This window comes from Saccopteryx bilineata, chromosome 1 (assembly GCF_036850765.1).
Source record: "Saccopteryx bilineata isolate mSacBil1 chromosome 1, mSacBil1_pri_phased_curated, whole genome shotgun sequence".
NCBI classification, from domain to species: Eukaryota; Metazoa; Chordata; class Mammalia; order Chiroptera; family Emballonuridae; genus Saccopteryx; species Saccopteryx bilineata.
The window spans coordinates 367,640,353-367,658,468 of record NC_089490.1 but is presented as its reverse complement, the minus strand read 5'-3'; the positions used below and the strand labels follow the sequence as shown (position 1 = coordinate 367,658,468).

At 41.0% G+C, this 18,116-nt stretch overlaps 1 protein-coding gene across 2 annotated transcripts in view; it reads right to left on the bottom strand.

Moving 5' to 3' along the window:
• The window catches only part of NELL1 (neural EGFL like 1), an 854,093-nt gene that overhangs the window by 473,213 nt on the left and 362,764 nt on the right, over window positions 1-18,116 (bottom strand). For both annotated transcript variants that reach the window (XM_066251133.1, XM_066251134.1), the window contains exon 13: window positions 12,089-12,214. In XM_066251133.1, the coding sequence (XP_066107230.1) occupies window positions 12,089-12,214 (126 nt within the window). The remainder of the gene's footprint in view (window positions 1-12,088; window positions 12,215-18,116) is intronic.

The following is an 18,116-nucleotide window of genomic DNA, read 5'->3' as shown; positions in this document are numbered from 1 at the left end:
GAAACATCTACGCATGGGTGTCCAGTTGGATATATGAATCAGAAGCTCGACGGTAAGATTAGAATTGAATAGAAATGTAAGTGCTATTGATGAAAGTGCTGTGAAAGTCCTAGGATGGAATGAAGGCATCAAAAAAGAATACATAGGCGAACGGGAGAACGCATCCATGGCAGAGCATTACAGTGATCTAACCTTTACAAGGTCAGCAGAGGAAGAAAAACTACTAGGGACACTGGTCAGGAGTGGCCAGTGAGATAGAAGGAAAATCAGGAAAGATGTTATCTCAACAATCAAGAAAATGATATATTTAAAAGAGGAAGGTGCGGCCAGCCTGCTAAATGCTGCTGAGTGATCATAAAAAATAAGAGCATTAGACTTAGCAAAATGAAGTTCATGATGTGGAAGTCCTGGGTTTGATTCCTGGTCAGAGTACACAGAAGTGACCATCTGCTTCTCCACCCTACCCCCTCCCCTTTCTCTCTCTCTCTCTCTCACTTCTCCTTCCACACCCATGGCTCAAATGGTTTGAGCGAGCTGGCCCTGGGCTCTCAGAATGGCTCCATGGCCTCACCTCAGATGCTGAAATAGCTCATTTGTTAAACAATGGAGCAACGGCCCCAGATGGGCAGAACTTTGCCCTATAGGGAGCATACTGGGTAGATCTTAGTCAAGGCACATGCAGGAGTCTGTCTCTCTGCCTCGTTGCTTCTTTGTCTCTCATTTAATGACAAAAAATTTTTTTTTTTATTTATTAATAAATTTTTATTAATGGTAATGGGATGACATTAATAAATCAGGGTACATATATTCAAAGAAAACATGTCTAGGTTATTTTGTCATCAAATTATTTTGCAAACCCCTCGCCCAATGTCAGATTGTCCTCCGTCACCCTCTATCTAGTTCTCGGTGCCCCTCCCCCTCCCCCTAACTCTCTCCCTCCCTCCCTCCCATGTCCTCCCTCCCCCCCCCCACCCTTGGTAACCACCACACTCTTGTCCATGTCTCTTAGTCTCATTTTAATGTTCCACCAATGTATGGAATCATGTAGTTCTTGTTTTTTTCTGATTTACTTATTTCACTCCTTATAATGTTATCAAGATCCCACCATTTTGCTGTAAATGATCTGATGTCATCATTTCTTATGGCTGAGTAGTATTCCATAGTGTATATGTGCCACTTCTTCTTTATCCAGTCTTCTATTGAAGGGCTTTTTGGTTGTTTCCATGTCTTGGCCACTGTGAACAGTGCTGCAATGAACATGGGGCTACATGTGTCTTCACGTATCAATGTTTCTGAGGTTTTGGGGTATATACCCAGTAGAGGGATTGCTGGGTCATAAGGTAGTTCTATTTGCAGTTTTTTGAGGAACCACCATACTTTCCTCCATAATGGTTGTACTACTTTACAGTCCCACCAACAGTGAATGAGGGTTCCTTTTTCTCCACAGCCTCTCCAACATTTGCTATTACCCGTCTTGTTGATAATAGCTAATCTAACAGGAGTGAGGTGGTATCTCATTGTAGTTTTGATTTGCATTTCTCTAATAACTAATGAAGCTGAGCATCTTTTCATGTATCTGTTGGCCATTTGTATCTCTTCCTGGGAGAAGTGTCTGTTCATGTCCTCTTCCCATTTTTTTATTGGATTGTTTGTTTGTTTGTTGTTGAGTTTTATGAGTTCTTTGTAAATTTTGGATATTAGGCCCTTATCTGAGCTGTCGTTTGAAAATATCAGTTCCCATATAGTTGGCTGTCTGTTTATTTTGATATCAGTTTCTCTTGCTGAGCAAAAACTTTTAATTCTGATGTAGTCCCATTCATTTATCTTTGCCTTCACTTCTCTTGCCATTGGAGTCAAGTTCATAAAATGTTCTTTAAAACCCAGGTCCATGATTTTAGTACCTATGTCTACTTCTATGTACTTTATTGTTTCAGGTCTTATATTTAGGTCTTTGATCCATTTTGAATTAATTTTAGTACACGGGGACAGGCTGTAGTCGAGTTTCATTCTTTTGCATGTGGCTTTCCAGTTTTCCCAACACCATTTGTTGAAGAGGCTTTCTTTTCTCCATTGTGTGTTGTTGGCCCCTTTATCAAAGATTATTTGACCATATATATGTGGTTTTATTTCTGGGCTTTCTATTCTGTTCCATTGGTCTGAGTGTCTATTTTTTTGCCAATACCATGCTGTTTTGATTATCGTGACCCTATAATATAGTTTAAAGTCAGGTATTGTAATGCCCCCAGCTTCATTCTTTTTCCTTAGGATTGTTTTGGCTATTCGGGGTTTTTTATAGTTCCATATAAATCTGATGATTTTTTGTTCCATTTCTTTAAAAAATCTCATAGGGATTTTGATGGGAATTGCATTAAATTTGTATATTGCTTTGGGTAATATGATTATTTTGATTATATTTATTCTTCCTATCCAAGAACAAGGAATATTTTTCCATCTCATTGTATCTTTTTTGATTTCCCTTAACAATGCTTTGTAATTTTCATTATATAGGTCCTTTACGTTCTTTGTTATGTTTATTCCTAGGTATTTTATTTTTTTTGTTGCAATCGTGAAGGGGATTATTTTTTTTGAGTTCGTTTTCTAATATTTCATTGTTGGCATATAGAAAGGCTATGGACTTTTGTATGTTAATTTTGTATCCTGCGACCTTACTGTATTGGTTTATTGTTTCTAATAATCTTTTTGTGGAGTCCTTCGGGTTTTCGATGTATAGGATCATATCATCAGCAAAAAGTGATAGCTTTACTTCTTCTTTTCTGATATGGATGCCTTTTATTTCTTTGACTTGTCTGATTGCTCTGGCCAGAACTTCTAGCACCACGTTGAATAAGAGTGGAGAGAGTGGACAACCCTGTCTTGTTCCTGATTTAAGGTAGAAAGTCCTCAGTTTTATGCCGTTTAATAGGATGTTGGCTGATGGTTTATCATATATGGCCTTTATCATGTTGAGATATTTTCCTTCTATACCCATTTTGTTGAGAGTCTTAAACATAAAATTGTGTTGTATTTTATCGAAAGCCTTTTCTGCATCTATTGATAAGATCATGTGGTTTTTGTTCTTTGTTTTGTTGATATGGTGTATTACGTTAACCGTTTTGCGTATGTTGAACCGTCCTTGAGATTCTGGGATGAATCCCACTTGATCATGATGTATTATTTTTTTAATATGTTGTTGTATTCGGTTTGCCAGTATTTTGTTTAGTATTTTAGCATCTGTATTCATTAGAGATATTGGTCTATAGTTTTCTTTCTTTGTGCGATCCTTGCCAGGTTTTGGTATGAGGGTTATGTTGGCCTCATAAAATGTGTTTGGAAGTATTGCTTCTTCTTCAATTTTTTGGAAGACTTTGAGTAGAATAGGAACCAAGTCTTCTTTGAATGTTTGATAGAATTCACTAGTATAACCGTCTGGGCCTGGACTTTTATTTTTGGGGAGATTTTTAATAGTTTTTTCTATTTCCTCCCTGCTGATTGGTCTGTTTAGGCTTTCTGCTTCTTCATGACTCAGTCTAGGAAGGTTGTATTGTTCTAGGAATTTATCCATTTCTTCTAGATTGTTGTATTTGGTGGCATATAATTTTTCATAGTATTCTACAATAATTCTTTGTATATCTATGATGTCTGTGGTGATCTCTCCTCTTTCATTTTGGATTTTATTTATTTGAGTCCTGTGTCTTTTTTCCTTGGTGAGTCTTGCCAAGGGTTTGTCAATTTTGTTGATCTTTTCAAAGAACCAGCTCCTTGTTTTATTGATTTTTTCTATAGTTTTTCTGTTCTCTATTTCATTTATTTCTGCTCTGATTTTTATTATCTCCTTTCTTCGGCTGGTTTTGGGTTGTCTTTGTTCTTCTTTTTCTAGTTCCTTAAGGTGTGAAGTTAAGTGGTTTACTTCGGCTCTCTCTTGTTTGTTCATATAGGCCTGAAGTGATATGAACTTTCCTCTTATTACTGCTTTTCCTGCATCCCAGAGATTCTGATATATCGTATTTTCATTTTCATTTGTCTGTATATATCTTTTGATCTCTGCGCTTATTTCTTCTTTGACCCATTCATTTTTTAGAAGTATGTTGTTTAGTTTCCACATTTTTGTGGGTTTTTCCCCCTCTTTTTTGCAGTTGAATTCTAGTTTCAAGGCTTTATGATCAGAAAATATGCTTGGTACAATTTCAATTTTTCTAAATTTGCTGATATTGTCTTTGTGGCTCAACATATGGTCAATTCTTGAGAATGTTCCATGTACACTAGAGAAAAATGTATACTCTGTCGCTTTGGGATGAAGTGTCCTGTAGATGTCTATCATATCCAGGTGTTCTAGTATTTCGTTTAAGGCCACTATATCTTTATTGATTCTCTGTTTGGATGACCGATCTAGAGCCGTCAGCGGTGTATTGAGGTCTCCAAGTATGATTGTATTTTTGTTAGTTTTTGTTTTAAGGTCAATAAGTAGCTGTCTTATATATTTTGGTGCTCCTTGGTTTGGTGCATATATATTAAGGATTGTTATGTCTTCTTGATTCAACTTCCCCTTAATCATTATGAAATGACCATTTTTGTCTCAGTACTTTTTCTGTCTTGTAGTCAGCATTATTAGATATGAGTATTGCTACGCCTGCTTTTTTTTGGGTGTTGTTTGCTTGGAGTATTGTTTTCCAGCCTTTCACTTTGAATTTGTTTTTATCCTTGTTGCTTAGATGTGTTTCTTGTAGGCAGCATATAGTTGGATTTTCTTTTTTAATCCATTCTGCTACTCTGTGTCTTTTTATTGGTAAGTTTAATCCATTTACATTTAGTGTAATTATTGACACTTGTGGGTTCCCTACTGCCATTTTATAAATTGCTTTCTGTTAGTTTTGTATCTAGTTTGATTCTTCTCTTTTGTTTTTCTATCATTTGTTTTTGTTTGTTTGTGTTCCATACTTCTTTCCTCTGTTGCTACCTTTTTTAAGTCAAGTGTTTTTGTGGTGGTTTTTTTAAGGGTGGTTACCATTAAGTAATGAAAAGGGTACCTACCATATTCATTGTAGTACCCTATCTTATAAGTATTTCTGCACTTCATCATCCTTTGCTACTGTTAATCTCCATCCTCTCCCCCCTTTTTTTCCTTTGTTGTCACAGTTTAAGTTTGGTTTTATTGTGTTCTTGGTGGAGCTGTTACTTGTGGTGTTGTTTTCTTTTGTTCTTTGAATCTGGTTGGAAAACCCCCTTTAGTATTTCCTGGAGTGGGGGCTTTCTGTTGATAAATTCTCTCATCTTTTCTGTATTTGTGAATGTTTTTATATCTCCTTCATACTTGAAGGATAGCTTTGATGGGTATAGTATTCTTGGCTGAAAGTTCCTCTCTTTCAGGGTTTATATATTGGGGTCCACTCTCTTCTAGCTTGTAGAGTTTCTGCTGAGAAATCTGATGATGATCTAATAGGCCTTCCTTTATATGTTGTACTCTTCTTTTCCCTGGCTGCCTTGAGAATTTTTTCTTTGTCATTGGTTTGTGTCATCTTTATTGTGATGTGCCTTGGAGTGGGTTTGTTGGGGTTAAGAAAACTTGGTGTTCTGTTTGCTTCTTGAATTTGAGGCTTTAGTTCCTTCCACAGGCTTGGGAAGTTCTCGTCTATTATTTGTTTGAGTATATTCTCCATTCCATTTTCTCTCTCTTCTCCCTCTGATATACCTATTATTCTTATGTTATTCTTTCTGATGGAGTCAGACAATTCCTGTAGGGCTTTCTCATTTTTTATTATTTTTGAGTCTCTTTCTTCTTCTCTCTGTTGTGCCTCAAGTTGTTTGTCTTCTATTTCACTAATCCTATCTTCAATCTGGGCTGTTCTGTTAGCTAAGCTTGTTACCTCGTTTTTCAGCTCGTGAATTGAGTTTTTCATTTCTGTTTGATTTGTTTTTATAGTTTCAATTTCCTTGGTAATATATTCTTTGTGTTCATTGAGTTGTTTTCTGATCTCCCTATATTGCCTTTCTGTGTTTTCTTGTATATCTCTGAGTATTTTTAAGATTTCTATTTTAAATTCTCTGTCATTTAGCTCCAAGGCTTCCAATATGTTAAGTCTTTTCTTTTTTTTTTTTTTCTTTTTTTTTTTTTTTTCTTTTCATTTTTCTGAAGCTGGAAATAGGGAGAGACAGTCAGACAGACTCCCGCATGCGCCCAACCGGGATCCACCCGGCACGCCCACCAGGGGCGAAGCTCTGCCCACCAGGGGGCGATGCTCTGCCCATCCTGGGCGTCGCCATGTTGCGAGCAGAGCCACTCTAGCGCCTGGGGCAGAGGCCACAGAGCCATCCCCAGCGCCCGGGCCATCTTTGCTCCTATGGAGCCTTGGCTGCGGGAGGGGATGAGAGAGACAGAGAGGAAAGCGCGGCGGAGGGGTGGAGAAGCAAATGGGCGCTTCTCCTGTGTGCCCTGGCCGGGAATCGAACCCGGGTCCTCCGCACACTAGGCCGACGCTGTACCGCTGAGCCAACCGGCCAGGGCCAAATCTTTTCTCCATAGATTTTTCCACATCTATTTGTGTTACCTCTCTTTCTTTTGTATCCATAATATTCGATTTCCTCTTTCTTATCGGCATCTGAGGGTGGTCTTATTGATAGCACTAATTAGAATTAATAAAGGGTAAAGAGTAAAAAAATAAAAATAAAAAAAATAAAAAAAGGTAAAACACCCCCCAAAAAAACAGTAATAATTTATTATTTCCCCCTTTTTTTCTCTCTTCTCTTTCCCTCCTCTCCCCTCCTCAGGGAAATATCGTGCCTATAATGGAGGGCCTGATTTGGGGTGAAGAGTTCAAGGGGCAAAAAAAAAAGGGAGTAGGGACCTACTAAATGCAACAACAAAAAAAAAACAAAAAAAAAAAAAAGGAAGAAAATCTTAGACAAGCATAAGATGATTTGCTTGTAAGTGATGGTCAACTAAGAGATATAATGAGAGGGATAAGAGGGAACCAGAAAAAAGGACCAAAAAAGAATAATAAAGAAGAAAAAATAAAAATAATAAGTAAAAATCTGTTGTATTAAGTGGAGCGAAGACTAAATACAATGGAGACCTTGGGTTGGGAGGACCCAAAATGCCACAAAAATAAACAAACAAGAAAAATAAAAAATAAAAACAAAAGCAAAAAAGAGAAATAAAGCCAAAAAAAAGCCTTGAGTCCCAAATTAACTAATTTGTTCGTGATTGAGGATTATATGGGAGGAAAGTAAAATGAGAAAAGAAAAAACGAATAGAAAGGAAAAAATAATAAAAAGAGAAAAACGAAGGAAGAAATAAAATAGGAAGAGAAAAAAACAAAATAAAGCAAGACAAAAAAAAAACAAAAGAGGAGAGAGTGAGAGTTAAGTGTTTTGGAGTATAACCTTAAAGGAGGGTGAGGATGAAGAAGAAAAATAAAATGCAACACTCATGGGTAGTGTAGTTCAAGAAAGGGGAAGCATAAGATGGGCAGAGAATAGAAGGACCGAGGTGGAGGAAATAAAGGCAAAAAGATAGAAGAAACAAACAACAACAACAACAAAAAAAAAATTAGTGGATCAAGTTGTAAAGTCTGTGGGTTTTTCTTGATTTTGAGAGGTTAACTTCTTCCTTTTTCTTTTCTCTCCCTCTTCCTGGTCGGTGACTCTGTACCCCAGGCTCTGCCCCTGTGTCACTCTTAGGTAGGGATTTGCAGTTGATGGGATTCTATGGCAATGTCATATAATTGGCTTTAGTCTTGCTGGAAGTAAAGGCTTGTTGGCGTTTGCAGGGTCCAACGATGAGAGAGTTTGCTTTCCTGGATTCTCTCTCCTAGTCCCCCCTTTCTGAATTAGCAGTCTGGTGATCCAGCTATAAGGCTGCAACTGCTTCTGCCTGGGGAGTAAGAGGCTCAAAGAGCTGGGAAATCCCCACTCTATCCCCACTCAGTGCAAGGCTTTGGGAAAGGCTCTGACAGTCAGGGCCTCCAGTGTAATCAGGCGGGGGTGGGAGTCAATTGTTGTCAAGGTGACTGTTCAGCGCCTATCATTTAGTTGGATCTCTCAACCCAGGCTTTCCACACTTTGTAACCTGTTTTTGCAGGGAAGAAGAGGCACTAGTCTCTGCTTACGACTAGTGTAGTATAGACCTTATTATCTGCCAAGTCCTTCTTGTTAGCGTTTATCCCTGAATATGGAGGCTCTATCAATCAGAAGTTGCCCCCGCCCCTTTAGCGAGAGGCACTAAAAAATATCACGCCTCTTGTCTTGGATCGCTGAACTGAGAGAGATCTTATCAATTAGAACCGAGGGTGCGCAGATTTCATGGGTTAAGCTAATTTCAGTGATTGGGTCGCAGCTGTGCTTCCGAAGGTATTTTAGGCTGCCTGCGTGCGCCCCTCCCCCAACGCTTGATTGTTAGCTTGAATGGCTGGGTGAGGTGCCCCGCCCACGGAGAGAATCTCCCAAGCCTCTCCTGCTCGCCCCGCCGCTGGCGGCTGGACCGCACCAGGCGCAGGATAATGGAGCCCCCTGGGTGTGCGGGCCAGCAGGGCGCCCTGGGCGCGTGGAATGCCCAAGGCACGCGCGCGAATGGGGCGCTCAGGGCACCGGTGGCCGGCGACCCCCACTCGCAGTGTGCGGGCCGCTGGGAACGTCAGCGGTGCTCAACCGGACCGAGCGCGCGCGCGCTGCTCGCAGCGGCTCGCGGCGGCGGCTCGTGGCGGCCGCTCGCGGTGGCGGTTCGCAGCCTCCGCTCGAGGCGGAGGCTCGCGGGGGCTCGTGGCGGCTCGCGGTTCCCAAGTATATGGGCTGACTCACCACAGGCGCACTTCCTTGCGGTTTGAAAGAACGTCCCTGTGGTAGATTCCTCCACACCCTCGTCTCTCAGATTCAAGTGATAACAGTCCTTTCGCTATCAGTTTGTGTGGAACTCCGGAATGCTCCGAGGATAAATTTTTCTGTTTCTAGTTGATAAATTTGTTGTGATTTAGGGGAGAGCTGTTGGACGCGCTGCTCACGGCGCCATTTCCGTGACGTCACCTAACCACCAATCCGACAAAAAAATTAAGATTAAAAAAAAGAAGTTCATGATGACCTGGACAGATGTCATCTCTGTGGGACGGTGAGTATGGAAGCCTTATATAGGAGAGGGTTGCAGAGGGGATGAGGAGAGTAAATGTCAAGGAGGACAATAACCACAGACAAATTAAGAAGTTTTACTTTTGAATAGAAACAGAAAAATAAGGCAGTAAGTAGGAAGAAATCTGGACTCAATGGAAGTTTTTTTTTAAAGGAAAAGATCTTACTTCCAAATCTATAACCCACAGAGTCCAAAGTCCTCATCAAGATTTCTGAAAGTCCTGGGAGGAGGCTATAGTGAGAGTGACGCATGTGTGTATAGTATATATGGGGGGGAGGGGGCAGGGAAAGGGATAGGAATGCTTCCTTCTGCCTCAGAGGTTTCAGCATTCTCTACACAGGCATACCATTTCTGCTGCCCACCACGTGACCCTGCATTCCATTGGGAGGCGCAGGGTCTTACCTGGTACTCAGGATGCATAGCAGATGCGGGAGGTTTCCGGGTGATGAGGAAGGCCTGCATTGCATACCATAGAGCAAAAGACAGAAAAGACCTCACCTTAAATAATCTACCCTTAAAAGTCCTTTCAACTTTCCCTCTTTTGGATGCTCCTGACTAGCCCTCCATCCTCCACAGCACCCAGCCTGCTCTGACTGGTTCCACCTCCTCCTTCTTGTTTGTCTCTCTTGTGTTCTAGCTCTTCTGTTCCCTCTCAGACAAGATACACACACACACAAACAAAACACAAAATGTGTGTGTGAGCGCACATGTGCATGCCCAGGTGCGTGTGTAGATATTTTCCTACAGAGCTGTGTGGTGTTTTTGGAGGTGGGGAGAGGAGTTATTGGGTACCCATGATACCCACACTCTTGCCTTTTACTCCAGACAACACAGTTTCTTTTCTAAAAGTAATTCTGGAGCTAGTTCTTAAAATAATACATTTTTATCTGGTCCTATATATAAACCACCAGAGCACCTGTCATTAGGCATTCAACAAGCACCAGCTTGATCCTTCCTCCCTTAGTGGAAAAATAAGAACAGAGGTGGTTCTCTGATGCAATTTCAACAAAGCCTTTCCTTCCACACAGCAGGGCTTTAATTAAGGTTTAGTGAGTCGCATGACATGGTGCTGCTGCATTGGAAAGATATTCACTGGTTCCTGCTACTCTTAGGGTGAAAATAAGTTAAGGCATTGGTTTTACTATTAAGAACAGAGAAATAGTCATCTATCACATCACAGACTTTTAGATTGTGTTTCTTTATAGGTCCAAAAGATTTCTGCACCCTTAAAATGTTTCGATCTCAGCATGCTATGTTTATACAGTCTCTCTCTTTTATTTCTCTAGGAACTTTAGTTATATTATGTAAAAGATAGATAAACAAGATTTGGCCTTCTGTGGCCACTAGAAACCTCCATCAATCCAAGCTCACCAGCCCCTTAAAGAATAGTAATGTACATATATATATATATATATATATATATATATATATATACACACACATACACACACACACAATAATCCATGTCAAAGAAATTTGGACATACAAACATTGCTTCCTTAACTTTTGTAACTCTTTGCTCTTCTCAAAAGGTGACTCAGAAGAAACAAATTAAGAAAAGAGTGGCATTCCGCTCTGAGTGAAGAATTCAGTTTTGCTATGCCCATATTATCAGGAGGAAGAGAAAGATGCAGTCAGGAAAATCTTGTGTTCTTAGGGCCCTTTCCTTGTAGGTTTCAGATTGCTCATTTAAAGACATCTGACCAAAAGAAAGACTCAGAATCTTCTACCACCGTTAACCAATTGACTGTTCAGGACTCCATCCGTATACAGGATTGGAAGTACATTGGAACCTAAACCAAATGCCCCACAAAGCCAGCATTACTCACACAAAGACACCAACCACAATCCCTGGAGTCCCAGTTTAGTGTTTACAGCCCAGTGACATAGGGGAAAAGAGGAAGGAAACTATTAGTATATCAATCAAAAGGCTTGACTACTTCCCATATGTCCAATACCTGCCCACCAGATATTGCTGCTTTCTCTTTAAATGTAACCCTTGTCTTTCCCAATGGGGAAACAAAGTATGTTTTCCTATATATAAAAACATTTCATCATGATAGTAGGAAAATAGTTCGATATGTTTTAGAACTGATGTCCTTAAGTCCAGTGTTATTATAGGCAACGGGAACTTCCAATTTCAAATCAAGTGCCCGTGCATGCATGCTCATACACACAAGCAGAAATACTAGGAGTGAAATTAAATTATGCAGATAAAATTTTTTATTGCTTTTTTTTCACCAAAGGTGAGTGTAAATTAATGCAAGAGGAGAACTATTTAGGCAAAACTAGTACTTAGTGCACTTGATGCTAAATGGAACAACACATACATGGTGCAGAGAAGGTGTTGAGCAAATGAGTTGGTAAAATTTCTATTTTTTGAGTTTGCTCATTTTTGTTCTTGGAAGATGATGCTGGCAGCCACATGTGTGCTTGCCCTCAGAGAAGGGCTGTTGATTGCAAATTGCAGATTGCATTCCTGCTTGGGAAGGGCTATTGTTTTGCTAATGTTTGCTGGAGGAGAGGTTTTCACACCAGAAAGTTTTGAAAAGAGAAAGCAGAAGAGGCAGTAAGAAGCCACGTTTGCAGAGGGAGAGCAGAGAGAATGCAGAGTGCTGAAGAAGAAGCCAGTTTTGCAGAGAGAGAAGGTATTCAGACCGGGAACCAGAAGTGAGGGGCTTTGTGAGCTCCGCTGAGACTGGTGGGGTCTTTGATTCTAGGAGAAACCAGAGAAGATTCTCCTGGTTGTGGAACCAGAGAATGTATCAGGGCTTTGGGAGCCCTGAGAGGGAGGGAAGTGTTTTCCCTGTGTGTTTGCTTGTTGGCCGGTGTGAGAATTTGATAAAGGAATGGCCCACCATTTTTTGGCTCCATTGTTTCTTTACTTTCTTTCTGAATTCAATGGAAACCTGCATGGCAATGATGGCGGCGGCCCCTGGCCTTACAGAAGGGTTGAATCAGCTTCTCAGAGCTCACCTGTACAAGAGAAGTCATCCACGCGAATGTATCCCGGGACACAGTCACAACGATACAAGCCAGGCAGGTTGACACACACAGTATTGGCATGACAGTAATGCATCTTAGCTTCACACTCATCGATATCTGAAAAAAGAATAAAGAGAGCAATATCACGGTTAGTTGAATGACTAAATCAGGGTGTAATCATCTTCCAAGGAAAGTAGAAAATGTGAATGCCCTTTGAAACCATGGGAAAAAGCAAGGTGCATTAAACACAAAAACTTGTTTTAATTCAGCTGGGGGATTACACCCCCTCTTGAGCTAAAAGTATCTCAAGAAAGATGCATAGTATGACAAAGCAGTTAAAAGTCCAAGAAATATAAAGACTAAAAGTACTATTATTAATCTCTCACCACGAAGGGAGCTTGATTTAATGTCCAAAATCAAACAGTTCTGTGTCCAGTGAGTTGATACTTATTAATATTTATTAGGTGTCCATTGTACATGGTATAGCTGTTATCAGCAAGATCAAGGGAATCCATCCCTCTCTGCTGTGTGTCTTACTAATACATGCTTTAATCCATCTGTTACAAAATGATGGAGCAGCCAGGTTCCCCCACGCTGTACTGTGAATACAGATAGCAGTTGTTGTCTAATGCAAATTAATGCCTTTCATCTCTTGATCTGGAGATCCATTCCATGTAATAGAATAATGGGCTAAATAAAAAGAGGGAAAAAAAGATATTTTTCTCCATAGAAAGGAGGTCAAAGCACCACTTGCTTTCTCATAAAAGTTCACAATAACAATTAAAGTAACCTACAAATTTAAGTACAGAGTTTGGTCTTTTCTGGAGGTTTTCTTTCTTTCTTTTTTTTCAATTGATTTTTTTTAAGAGAGAGAGAGAAGAAGGACGAGACAGAAAGAGAGAGAGAGAGAGAGAGAGAGAGAGAGAGAGAGAGAGAGAGAAAGATTTGCTGTTCCACTTATTTATCCACTCATTTGTTGCTCCTTATGTGCCCTGACTGGGGATTGATCCTGCAACCTTCACACGTCAGGATGATGCTTTAACCAACTGAGCTACCTGGCCAGGGCATAAAAGTTGTTTTCAAAAATTACTTTCTGCTTCTTTTACTCATACTGTTCATGTGTGATGCTAGGGAGAGGGGAGGATATGAACACGGCGTGGGAATCCAAGATAGGAAACGTGAGTTCTAGCTCCGGTCCTGCTAGTTCCTAGCCTGTGACAGGCATTTAGCCACTCTGAGTCCCACAATCCACACCAGCTTGTCACAAGGGCCAGTTAGGAACCAACTGCTTTATATCTTTAAGTGTATTATCTAATTTAACTCACATACAATTCCATGAGTCAAGTACAATGCTGCTCTCATTTAAAGTCTAGACAACTGAGACTCAGGGAAGTGAAATATTTGGCACAAAATCACCCTGTTAGAATATGCTATAACTGGGGTTTGAGCTCAGAAGTCGATCTCTTATTTGCCAGGATTTACTTCATGAAAGCACCTGGAAAATGATAATTAGTCCAATACAGTGTTACTAGGAAGACTATCACTGAAACCCTAGTACCCTTCCTTCATGTACAGAAACGGAGAATAAAAACAGCTATCTTGAGTCACTAGAAACCTCATTCATCTACTTATTTTAAGAATAAAAGTAGATATAATTTTCAGTCTGATAAAAATCCATCAGTAGATAAAAATCTGTCAGTCTATAAATAAAAGTTACAGTAAGGTGATTGAAGTCCTGGAGACTCAGCAAGACTTCCATAGCTGTGATATAAGAACAAAACAGCAGAAACTCATGAAATAATTCATGTCATCGTGTGCTTACAAAAGCAACCCAAGACAGTGGACAATAAAAGCCAATGAACAACAGGAATATAAAAGAAACAAACAAACAAAAACTATACAATAAGATTATAACCAGCCAGAGTGTGAAGGAAACTCACCCCAAAATTGGAGAGAGGACAGTAATTGCTTAGGAGGAGGGGATGGAATTTAGATCTTTTTGGCTGTCAGAGCATCCTAACCCTTTAACAAGTTGGCTTCCGGCATTCCTTAAACATTCTGCTTTGCAGAAGGTGAACTTCATGACACTCAAGAGGAAAAGTGCTTCAGGAAAGGAGTAATGATCACTTCTGTCACCTGCTGCTACAAAGCCGAATGAGTTAAAGACAGAACTAACCACTGGATTTGGCAAGAAGTTCACTGCTGACCCTGTCCTCATTAAGAGTAGTTTTGGGAAAGGAATAGGGCACAAGTTGACTGTAGTCAATTAGAGAGAGAATGGAATAAGAGCAGGTAAAGAACAGAAGAACAAGGCAAACCTTTTGCGATATTTACCATTAAGAAAAATGGGGTAGAAGCTATAGAGTGACTTGGTGACAAGAGACAGTCTTGTTCAAAAATGGAAAAGATCACAGCATGTTTGTACGCTGTTCAAAGTAATTCACCACGAGTGAAGAATAATGGTGATGTAGAAGAGAGAGCAAATCAGTGCAGGAGCAAAGCCCCGAACCGGGCGAAGGGAGCTGATCTCCAATGCACAAACGGAACAAGTCACCTTCACAAGAATGAAGCCAAGGAGAAGGGAAGAGGTGGAGGTCGGTGGGCATCTTTGATGGTGGGAAGTGAAGTAGTTCTCCTTTGGTTGTGTTTTATTTTCTCAATGAAATGAGAAGAGAAGGTAATATCTGAGAATTAGGAGAGGGAGGAGGTATTGGATGTTTAATTTAAAGGGGAAGGGAGGAGGCATTAAAAAGTCATTCTGGGAAGAGAAAAAGAGAACCTGCTAGGGTGTGTGGTAGGGTAGCGGAGGAGCTACGTGTGGTTTGTGGTCCTAAATGTTAAGCGAGAGCAGTCAGCATGGCCATGTGTTTTGTTTTTTTTTTTTCCAGTCTCGTTCAAATATTTGAGTCAAGTGCAGGGGCATTGGAAAGTTATAACCAGAGATGAAATTTTCAGCAAATAGGATGGTTAAAAAAAGATACAAAGGATTGAGTGTAAAAGAAAAGAAGTGTTGATAAGGAGTTGCTGACGAATCTCAGCTATTAAGGAGAGAAGCGAGGACATGAAGAAGGAGGTAGACAGGTGAAATGGATTGGACATTATGGTGCACACTGGGCTGCAGCACCTAGATAGCTCTTCAGAACTAAAGAACTTACTCTCCCAGCTAATGGGAGCACTGCCTACTAATGACCTTCAGCTGTGAGCTGTTAGAAAAATTGTCCTTGCTTGAAGAGAGATAACTCACCCCCCATCACACTCCATTCCTGAGGGTTCTCCTTGATCTCAACACAGGACAATCCCAGGTTCGGAGTACTCAACAGGACTGAGCTAACTCATCCTTCTACCCATCCTGTCTCTTCCCTTCCCCCACAGGCATCCATTCCGGTCCCACTCCCTGATCAACTTCCTTGTATATCACTCTTCATCTCAGCGGGTGCTTCCTGGGGAACCCCAACTTCAGCAGGAATCCTGCCTGATGGAGGCAAGGAATTATTACAGAGGGTACTAGGGGACATGAGCTGGAAAACCAGAAAATGGAGCCATAGTGCAGTGTGATCGACATTAAGATTCTGGAGGGGATTCGGTTGTTGATTACAAGATCTTTTGTATGACTACAGGAGAGTGGAAGAACAGCTCATTGTAAGGCGGGGGGGGGGGCAGGAATCGGAGGGAGGGGGCTAATGGTATTAGTGTTATTCATCAAATATCAGTTTTCTTCCTTTCAAGTATGTCATACAACAGTATTAGCCCCTCCTTTTCGAAGATAAGCCTGACTATATGACTGAGCATGAACATGAATTAGCCCTCTAATAAGCCCCACGGAAGAGGGATGAACAAGGTGCCATGCTGGACCTCACAACCTGGTGAAACACTAAGCAGCACTGGCTAAGTCCTGGCGGGAACATAAGCCCTTTCAACAGGGGGTCAGACCTTCTCTTCTGAGGTGGTCTGAGGATTCTCCATGGAAGTGAAACAGGAAAAGGGAAGAACATACCTGACAGAGAAGAGTGTTTGGGAAAAATGAGTTTAGAGGAAAGAAGTTTTGCCTATTTATAAAGAACCAGCGAAGATCAGCAAGAGCCAGATCCTGCTGGGCCTGACCTGCCGGGCGAAGGAGTCTAGACTTTAATCAGGGTAGGGACACAATCCAATTTCTGTTTTTAAAATGTCACTCAGCGGCAGTGAACAGAATGGATGGGACCAGGGCAAGCGGAAGGCTAAATCACGCTGGTATTTTACTCACAGACACACAGCCATACTGAACTCCATCACATTCTGCTGGGATGCCCAGCCATTCTTTAAGATGAGGAACTAGTCAGGCTGTGCTTTTAGGGGCAATTCAATCTTCAGCCCAAGGGCCTCAGTGGCCAACCAAGCTTCTGACTACAGTGAAGAATCTGTGAGCTCCTCCCAAAGGGAAAGAAAGCCCTGGCTCACTTTCCTGAGGCCACTGGGCAACTGAGGGTGTCTGCCCCACCTAGATTTGAAGGAGTTACTTGGCTATAACAAGCTTATTTTAATTCCAACAGCCAGGCCATTTCTTTGTTTCACAGGATTCCTAAGGCTTTGAAAAAATGCTTTCAAAAACAAGATGAGGAGATGGTTAGAAAAACCCCAGTGAGAATTTCTCACATAGGTTTATCTAACTCTTGTTCTCCACAAGTCACCCAGGCTATGTGTCCCTCCCACCCTACCCCACCCCGGATCATATATCCCAGCTGCTCCGTGGGCCAGTGTGCCTCCCAGTAGGTTTGGTCTTCAGTTCATTCACATCATTGGTAATTTCAGTGCTTGCATACCTGGTAATTTCCTGGTGGCATCCCAGAAAAAAAAAAACAGCACCAAAATAAAAAGTAAAAGTTGACAGATGTACCAGAACATTAAACTGTCACAACTTTATCTTTGTTATTTATCACCTATCATGCAACCACCAGATATAAAAACTACTTCCTGGTATAAATGAGGAGGAGGGAAGAAAGTGTTTGCAGCCTCTGGAGACAAGGTGGAGGAGAAAAGGAAGAAACTGACAAGCCCCACAGTGTCTGGATGGGGATGGGGGATGAAGTGGCAACATGTTTGCCTAAAGAAAGATTGCCTGTCCACCCTCAGGGAAAGGAAAGGCACAGTGCTGCAGACAGTGTCAATAGGACTCCAGACTGCTTCTATAGCAAAACCGAGCACGGAGAGAACAGAACCAACACCTTCAGAGAGCTGGGATAGCCTGAGAAAAATCTTCAGAAAAAAAGAACAATGGAGAGTTTTAAAATGAGCCTAGGAAAAATGCTGCTTTTTGTTCACAGACAAAAAAAGTAATAAATAATTAGAAGAAAAATAAACCAAAACAAAATAAAATAGCACTCCCTAATGAAAGAATAAATCAATGCTCAGAGAGAGAGAAACCAAGATAGTTCAAAGCAATAGGATTTTATAAGCACAGCCCTGAGAAGCAGGCTGACCTTGGCGCGCTGGAGACGGCACTCTCTCTGAAGTGGTCTCTTTCTCTCCCAGACAATGGTCTCTGCCACTGTGATATTCACCCAAAAGCCAGGAGGCTGAATCTCAAGGCAGAAGTTGAACAAATTCAAATCCAGGCTCAAGATAAAGGTCTGAATCAGTGGAGGAAGCTTTTCTAAAAAGAACTACAATTTCAATAACATTTGCTAAAACAATAAAAAAAATTATAAAACAAACTAAAAATAAAAATAAAGCCCACATCATTAGGCACAGAGTGATAATAAGATGAATCCTCATAGGGTAAAACTAGGAACAGCCCCTGACACCTGGTTAATATTCAATAAATACCTGTCATTTCTATATATCAGACATTATGCTAGGTCCTCTAGAGCAGTGTTTTTCAACCAGTGTGCTGTGAGACATGGTCAGGTGTGCTGTGGGGAAATTAAACATGGGTCCCCAAATTACGGCCCGCGTGCCGGATACGGCCTGCAGAGGCTATTTATCTGGCCCGCCACCAGCTGCCTCCATCCGAACATAAACATTCCCCTCACAATCCCTCCAG